The 9,601-nt window shown below is 32.4% G+C and overlaps 1 protein-coding gene across 1 annotated transcript; it reads right to left on the bottom strand.

The window, feature by feature from the left end:
• Nucleotides 1–8,292: 8,292 nt before the first annotated feature.
• LOC133829477 (uncharacterized) lies at nt 8,293–9,440 on the bottom strand. The gene is made up of 3 exons (XM_062259197.1): nt 9,346–9,440; nt 8,891–9,075; nt 8,293–8,793 (listed from the first exon to the last, which is right to left on the bottom strand). The coding sequence occupies exons 1-3, from the start codon at nt 9,356–9,358 to the stop codon at nt 8,545–8,547; spliced, it is 447 nt and encodes a 148-aa protein (XP_062115181.1). The 5' UTR covers nt 9,359–9,440; the 3' UTR covers nt 8,293–8,544.
• Nucleotides 9,441–9,601: the final 161 nt, after the last annotated feature.

Genomic DNA, 9,601 nt, shown 5'->3' with positions numbered 1-9,601 from the left:
CCAATTATCAATTCATAAAAGATGAGGTTCAGTGTCCGAAAGGCCTCGGCTAATAATAGCTAAGAAACTCTAACTGTGAATGATTATGTCCCACATTAATTGAATTTTTCTGCAGCGCTGTACTGTAGCAGCTTTCTGTAAAAATATATGTAAAATAGAACATCCTCTAAAATCTATAACCCCAATTGCTACTAGAATACTACTTAGTTTATCTGAATCTGTTCCAACAGTTTGAGTTAATCTTGTCTTTCTTTGATAAAAATCTAACATGTTTTTTTATAAGATTTCTCATTCATCCGAAATACCATGTCTTCATCCATGGGATCCCAAATGCCTGGATCAATCAAAAATTCAATTGTATATGACTTCATTTCAAATAACATGTTCACAAGTATTCACTTTTTATTTTAAAGATTTCTTATAATTTAATCCAACTGCTCTTAGCATAAAAAAAATAACAGTATAAAATTAATTTGGTTATTCTATTAAAACTCAATTTTGTGGGAAGTCTTCTTTCTGTTTAAGAAAGATCATTATCCCTATCAAGGTGTAAACTGCCCTTGTCTTGGAATGGAATATTGGGTCTGTTTTGTGTTGATAAACAGTTCGTTAGGTGTTCACCTTGGCTGGTTGGCGGCACCAAAGGTAATTATTTAACTATTATACGTGTGTTCATCCCGTGCTATGAATGTTGTCCCTTTAGGCCAACAACATCTAGAGACTGATACGTAAAGCAATATATTCAATATTATACAATATTTAGTAATATAGGATACGCAACATCACGCAAATATTTATATAATTATATAATTTTCAATATAACAACATAGATGTTGGTCAAAATAACTGTATTTTTGTTCCGAATTGTTAATTTGTTAAATTAATTGTGATTTTAGTTAATTTTTTTTTTATCAAAGTTAGGTTTAATGGTATATTTGAATCATTTTACAAAACATAAGGTCTAAAAAATAATTTATTAAAATATAGTATCCAAATAGGTAATGAGATAAATATTAGTTCAAAAATAATATAATTTATTTTTGTAATGGCACTTCTTTCTTTTCACAATTGAATAATACAAAACACTTATTTATCCCACAACTCGTTTACAGTCGATCGATCTCGTGCACGATCACTGTTAGGGAAGTGGTTGTAATTCATGGCAAGGGTAGTGGCTGCAATTTATGGCAAGAACTTTATCCAAGCAATGTACTTAATTTATCACTCCTCAAGATTACTTATTTTCTTCATATATATTATAGGTGAAAGAAGGGGAGCCTTCTCTGTGTAGTCATGATTTTGTTGTAGATGGCCAACGTGTGGCACTAGAATGTGTTTATGGCTAACAACGTTATTACTTCAGTATCTTTTTCTAATGAATATTAGCATGGGGCCAACATTTCGGCCAATACTGTAATGCCTTGGATAGCCAAGACCGTTACAATATATTTTAAATAGTGCTAGACTCTCTAAACAAGTATCTTGGCCATAAACGTGATTAAGAGTTTAGGGTTATAATTTTTGGTCAAAAGGAATAATCATTTCATTAAAATATTTATGTTCGTACACGAGATCCCAAAATAAACATTTAAATGGTTTATTGCAACTCAAAAGTTACAACAAGCCGACCTAAGCGGCAAATTAGGGTTTGACCCTAGTTCCTTTGAGAAACCCCAGTCGTGGTGGTCGAGCAACCGCATATGTACATGTCGCCACTGAAGCTCTCCAACTCATGTCTGATCCAACTTCTCTTTCCCCTTACCTGCATCACAAAGCACCCATGAGCCGAGACTCAGCAAGAAAACTTACACATGCTCATAAGCAGTTAACAACATATTATAGAATCATAAATAGCATGCCTAGCAGTAATAGCCTTACTTATGCATGCATTCTATTCAGATAAGTGACTACAGTGTCACACTGGGGCCCGTTGCGCTAGTTACGTGATCATAGAGTCAAATCGGGGCTGCTGCCCTCAATAAATGACTATAAAGTCACACTAGGGCCCATTGCCCTAGGATATGGGACCATAGAGTCACCTTAGGGTCCATTGCCCTATCCTCTGTATAACCAGCCTTAGAGCTGACCCAACGTACCTGACACTTTATTTTCCAAACGACCATTGGGTTGGTCAAGCGTATATCACACTCATGATTAGGCCTTGCCATATTGGCTGGCGCTCCGCGCGCTATTGTCGTCCTTGACTTATAAGTCAAGCCTTTTTAATCAGATAATGCAAACGAGCATACATCATTTAACAATTATCCAGATACAGAGCATTCAAGCATGCTTAATCAAATAATCACAGGCATAATCATAATCACGCTCATTCATAGGGGCCCGAGCCCGAGCCCTAGTCATATCTATATCTAACAACCGGGCCAAGCCCTAATCACATATATCACGTATTGGGTGCAGTTTCCTTACCTCTGGTCCAACCACATGTTAATTAACAACGTCCCCCGAGCATGATCCCGTCCCAAGCCCTAGCGGTATCCTAGTCACAACCATAATAAGCGATATCCATCAATATCGAGTAAATAAAGACTTCCAGACCGACTCCTAGTCTCCGAGACCTCGAATTCTACTAAATCGTGTAGTAGAATCCTTCCTGAGCCCTTATATTTGAGTTCCTGCCACCTGAAACCTAATTTGGCCAAAATCCTCAATTTGAGCCACAGTGCCCCTCACAAGCGTCGCAACCCTCCACAAGTCAGAGAGCCCTAACCTTATTTTTCCTGGACAAGGGCCGCGGCACAACCCACCAAGCGCCACGACGCCATGGCGGTTCAAGGAACTGCCCTGACCTTTGAGTTCGTGAGGCTCGCGACGCCCCAAGAACAGGGTCGCGGCGCGACCTTGCCAACCCAGTTTTTCAAACACTTTCTCCGAGCCAATTCCCTCAAAATTCACCCCAAAGCGGTACCAAACCCATAATGTAGTCCTAAAACCTCAATACTACACTCAGAGCAGCACAAATACCCAAAAACTTAACCAAAAACCTCATCACAAGTTAAACTTAAATCCTTGAGTTCAAAACTCAAAAACACTCTAAAAACTAAACTAGAATTTAATCAAAACAAGGTTTAAAGCTTACCTCAATGTGAATTACGTCCTCCTAGCGACACCTAATCCAGTCCTAGCCTCAAACCTTCAATCCAATACTAAGTCTTCCAAAATTCAATGATTTTTAACAAAGCAAGTGGGAGAGAAAGAGAGAACTGAGAGATAAAAAGAGCTGAGTGTTTCTTTGGGTTTTCTGGTTATTTCTGAGGTTTCTGATAGACTAAGTCTATCCAAGGGCATGAAAAGACTAAAATGCCCCTAGGTCCAAACTTTCCTCTCAAAGCTCACTAATGGAAAAAATATCTTTTGCCACACTTTCCGCTAATCACAATTAACGCCTCATAATTTCCTATTAGTTCCAATATCCTCAGATAATCATCAAATAATTTTCCATTACCCGATAAATCCCGGTAATGTACTAAATTACCAAAATACATATAGGCTCAACCCGAGCCGAATATTTGACCTCGTTATGGAGAAACTGCTAACCTGCTCCCTAGGATCGCCTCTCAATCATAAAACACACACACACACACACATATATATATATATATATATTCAAATATGTCAGGTCAAAATTACAAAAATGTATTTCTAATAAAAAATAGGCTTACATGCATGCTTAATACACCTAAACATGTCAATATAGTCATATTATAATATAGCTTACATAATTCATGTAATCACGTAATAATTCAATTATTGTCTCTCTCGTCCTCTAATCAAGACACTAAACCTTATTAGGGAAATTAAGACGTTACAAATACCATGTGATGCAGTATATAATGATTACCAACACCATATGATGCAACATATGATGATTAGTACAATTTAATGTTAGTTTATTTTATTTTAAATTCAAATATGTAGGATCCTATAATAAATTACGATTTTCATTTATAACATATAGTCTATTTTGGCTAAGCTTAATCATAAAATAAGTAAATGGTGTGACTTATTTTTTGTACTTGAAAAACTATCATAAAATTAGTCATATTTGGCTACATCTATCGATTACAACACTCAAATCAGCTACTTCTCACGTGCCATGCCTAACTCCTTCTAAAAAGGAATATATCATGTCTTCACTTCATTAAAACTTAAAACCATTTGTTTATGCAATTTTTTGTATTTAATATATTTTATTTACTATACCCACACCTAAACCTTTATATTTCCTGTGTTCCGTTTTTTATTTTAAAGGGAACTTTTTTCATTTAAAACATTTGAACATTTTTCACTAATTTTAGTGAAAACAAGTAATTGAATATACTTCTTCAGTTCGCTTCCCATTATTGAGGCGTGAAAATATTCATTCAATCATTTAAATTTTTTATTTGTTGGCTTGAGAAATTGACACAGACAAGAAGGGGAAGTAATAAGTATTTGATTTTGGTTTGTTATACTGTTTTCATTGTAGTTTTCTATTGTTCCATTCAGTGTTTCAGGCTTTCAACGGATTACTTTGCTTATACAAGTCTATCACCAATTTAATATGTTGTCTTTTCTTTTGTTAAGTTATCTTGCCATCTCACAACTTATGTATGCACCACATATATGATTTAAAGTTTTGAATCAATGCCATAGTAGTTTTGTTAGGGGAAATTTTAGTTTCTATGCATCATATTGGGTGTTAATTAAAAAATATGCTAGGCATATTAAGTATTTCAAAATAATGTCACTTTTTAGCATTCTATCAAAAATACTCCCATCTCTTCTCACTTCTCTCTTCCTTCGCGCTTCTCACTTCTCTCTTCCTTCTCTCTCTTTCGGTTCACTCTCTCTCTCACTTCAGGTATTTTTCCAACACCACCACCACACTAAATACTGCATTTCGAAGAGATCTGGGCATAGTATTTAAGTTTTTTTTGCGATTTTTTTCAGATCTAAAACTTTAAAATCTGGAGAAAATTGACATTGCTCGATGGTGCTCGATGTCAGCTCGATGGAACCTTCAAAATCAAGATTCTCATGAAAAAAATGACTTTGCTCGATGGTGGTTTGATGCCAGCTCAATTGACTCGATGCGATTTTTGCAAGAGACATTATTTTTCACTCGGGTGTCCATTTGGGATGATTTATTTTTTTATTTTTGGTATTTTTTCAAGATCTACACATTTGACATGCTCATATGTATATTTTTGAAGTGTAACACATAAAAAAAATACAAAAATCCAAACATACCTTATGTTAAGATATGTTTTGGTATGTTTTCAAGTTTTAAATTTCACAAATGTGAATATGAGCATATCAAACGTGTAGATATTGAAAAAATACCCAAAATTAAAAAAATCACCTTAAACGGACACCAAAGTGAAAAATGATGTCTATTGCAAGAATCGCATCGAGCCTATCGAGTTGGCATCGAGTACCATCGAGCAAAGTCATTTTTTTCATAAAAATCTTGAGTTTGAAGGCTCCATCGAGCTGGCATCGAGCACCATCAAACCAACATCGAGCAATGCCGATTTTCTACAGATTTCAGAGTTTTAGATCTGAAAAAATTGTAAAAAAAAACACAAAAAATTATGCCTAGATCAGTTCAAAATGCATTATTTAGTGTGGTGGTGGTGTTGGTGGTGCCACGAGGTGAGAGAGAATTAACCGAGAGAGAGAGAGAGAGAGAGAAGAGAGAAGAGAGGAGAGTATTTTTGGCAGAGTGCCAAAAGTAGCATTATATTGAAATCTTTAAATTGTCTAGCATATATTTTAATTAACACTCAATATTAAGCATAGAATATAAAATTTCCTTCTGCTAATACCTTTTCAATGGCTTATTTTATATGTTTATTATACAATATTGTTCCACATCATAATATAAAAAAATATAATTGATGATAGAGGACATGATAAAGCAATATTTTAGACTGTGTTTCCATTAATCAGCTGAAGCATGCTATTTTTTTTCATAAATAAAATTGAGAGAATATGGATAAAACACTTATAGAATTGAAACTGACACGAGCTCGGGAGGCACGAGCACGACATGCACGAAAAAATATGGGCTTGGGCCAAGCATGACACGAATTGAAAATTGGCACGGCACGACACGTCACAATATGGGCCTGAGCACGGCATGACACGACAAGCTTGAAGGCACGACATAAAAGCACGAACAAACTAGCTCGAAAGCACGACACGATGAAAAACCTAATATTTTGACATTAATAATGATAATAAATTTTTATTTGTCAATTATCTATGAATTAAAATGATAATAAAAGTCTATTACTCTACTCAATGTTTATAGTTTTATAATTATAGTAATTTCTTTTAAAATTTGTAAGTTAAAATTTTTAGCATTTATTAGTAGGTTTCAAGCTCTAATAATTATCTTTGATATAAGTGTAAAGTATTGTTGAAAAGTATATAAAAATATCTCAAACTATAAATTAAATGAAAAAATGTATTTGAATTGGTGGTGAGTCAATTAATTGTTAAAGAGGGGGTTGGGGGTTCAATACCCCATTCTCACATTTTTTGGAAATAATAAAATGAGCCTAAAAGTTGGCTCGATTTGGGTCCGACACGACACGACATGGGTCGTGTTGGGCTTACTCTTTCAAATATGAGCCAGCCCAACACGAATTTGAATACAGGCCCGACCGAAATTATTCGGAGGAACGAAAATGTGGGTCGCGCCGGGCCGGGCGAACCCACATTTACACCTCTAGGTAGAAGGTGTGCACTTTCTCTGGCGATTAATCTTACTTGTCACACTCTTCAATTTTAAGTCTATTAAAGTTGGAGCTTGTCAACATTCATGGTTTGAAATTAATTTTATACATTTTTTATAAATAATTTAAGGGATATTTGCCACTATAATGCTAAAGTTTTGGTATTATTGTTGAAAAAAAAAAGAATTGGTACTTAACTACAATTATTAACAAAGATTTCGTATTTTTTCTGCGCAAATAGAAAAAAATTGGTACTTAAGTGCAACTATTAACAAAGATTTGGTATTATTACCGCAAAAATAAAAATAAAAATTGGTATTTAAGTGCAACTATCATAAAAAATTTGATATTTTTACTGCAAATATCCCTAAATAATAATAATAATAATAATAATAATAATAATAATAATAATATTACCATTGATGGAATCTAACTGAACTCTAAAAGTGAATGAGTATGGAAATAATAAATTAGATTGATTAGAAAGTATATGGGAATGAGAATCAATATTACATCATAAGCATTGTAGATTTTTTATATCCTAAAGAATAAATATGATTTTACCCCCAAACTATTACCACTTATAATTGGTGTCTCCTGAATTTTCCACGTTGTTAAAAATTCTCTCCGAACTATGCACCGTTACCAAATATAGGACTTACGTTATTTTTTGGGTGACATGGCTGATAAATCACTGATTTGGCAGTTTGGGCACTAATAGTGTCACGTGTATAATTAATAAAAAATTAATTAAAAAATCATATATTTTTTAAACTTCTTTTTATAAAAATATTGTGTATTTCCTTTTATTTAAATATTTAAAAATGAACAAAAACATATACAATAGTAACTTTAATAGTATTTTATTTGTACTATTTGCTTTAGTTTTATCTGCATGTACAATAAATTTTTTGTTTTATTGATTACACTTCAATTTTTTTCTTTAAAGATGGTGAATTTTAAAAATTAAACAAATAAAAAAAATTATGAATTGGAGTAGAAAAGTATGATTATTATCAAATTGTAAATTAATAAATATTTTTTGATTATAATATGACCACAACCACCACTACCCAATAATTTACAATTTTTTTTTTTTGAGGAATATCATTTTCTACTACCTACGTCATCATTTTCTACTCTAATTTATAAAACATTAAACTAAAGCAAATAATACAAATAAAATACTATTAAAGTTACTATTGTATATAATTTTTAATTTTTAAATATTTAAATAAAAAGAAGTAAAATTATTTTTATAAAAAAAGTAAAAAATATATTATTTTTAATTATTTTTTTAAAATTTAATTAATTATACACGTGACACTGACACGAAACTGTCTTATCAACTTTCTGTTAGCTTCATGAGTAATTTTTAACAACGTGAAAAATTTAGGGACACGAATTGCAAGTAGTAATAATTCGACGGAAAAAATCTTATTCCTTCTATCCTAAATCACATCTCAAACCTGGCTGTTTCCGCTTTTTTTGTAAAATATTTAGGTATAAGCGAATGCACCAACCCTAGTATAAACACACACACATTGAGTAGGGGTACGAAATTTTTTTTCATATAAATTGGAAAGAATTTATTTTTATAAAAACACACAAATCAGAAATTACTAATAAAATATTAAATAATTTTTTCGAAAATATAATAATTTAAAAATAAACCAATTTTCTTTCCTTAACAGCAAACTAAACAACCAAAACATAAAAGTGTTTTCTATCATTTTCTTCAAATTTTCTATTTCTTCTCTTGTATTTTCTTTCCTTCTTAGAAAATAATAAGGTAAGATCCTCAAGTGTTGGTGGTTCGGTTGGAGAACCATGGAGTCCAACGTGGACGAACAACTTTCTTCACAAAATCCACACTAAGAAAATCACTTTGTTGTTCTTGGCCAGTTTTGTAGGCTGAAACAAATGCACTATAATAATCCTGCCCTGTACTATCACTGAAAGTCAAATAATACACCGTTCTGGTAGTCAACAGATAATTCATCGTCTGATACTTCACTTTCAAAAGTTTTCCAAAACCTATGTTCGTTCCCTGCTCATCATCATCATCATCATCATCATCATCATCATCATCATCATCAAACAAATACATTAATTAATATCTGTATTATTTCTATAAATAATGTTACCTCCTTTTCATTGTAGTATTCCACTACACTTTTGGCTGCTATAATTTCCTGAGGATTGTCAGTATTCAAATCAAGAATCTGGCTAGCATTGGAGCTCTCTTCAACTGCACTTTTGGCTGCAATTTTGGCTGGCAACTGAACAATATTTTCTGAACTAACCCTTTTACGCTTCCGATCATTACAACCTGGGAAGGTCGAGTAGAAAAAATAGGATTAAATTTGATAAAGTTGTCACAATAAACAAATACTTTCAATAAAAAAAAAAGGATTTATTCTTCTTCCCTAATTCTTATTTTTCTTACGAATCTCATCTTGATTTTAATATTTTTTTGAACAAAACGTCAAATTATATTGATAGTTCCTATGTCAAATACACATACACATACACAAGGCATTCAAAATCAAAATTAAAGACTCTGCAATAATATTCAAAAATTAAGAAAGAAAATATTTACCATCGGAAGACATGATAAAGATGAAAGAGTTATGATCTAAGGGATTACAAGTTTCGATAATTGAGGCAGAAGAGTATAGCAGAGGACACTATTTTAGGTTTTGTTTTATTCATCATTTTAGTTATATATATATAAAGCAATCTATGTTATTAGCCACGTCAGTCCGCGTATAGTTCAAACTGAATAAAATTAATTTAAAATTCAAATTATAAAAAAAAAAATCAAAAATTAAAAATAGTAATTTTAATAAAATTTA

Source organism: Humulus lupulus, chromosome 4 (assembly GCF_963169125.1).
Source record: "Humulus lupulus chromosome 4, drHumLupu1.1, whole genome shotgun sequence".
Taxonomy (NCBI): Eukaryota; Viridiplantae; Streptophyta; class Magnoliopsida; order Rosales; family Cannabaceae; genus Humulus; species Humulus lupulus.
Note: the sequence above shows the minus strand (reverse complement) of the source record. Positions and strands in the feature narration are given on the sequence as shown.

Excerpts from the sequence above, each read along its gene's own strand:
- LOC133829477 (XM_062259197.1), bottom strand. Across the intron at positions 8,794-8,890 it reads AATACTACAATGAAAAGGAG|GGAACGAACATAGGTTTTGG; the intron begins GTAACATTATTT and ends GATGATGAGCAG.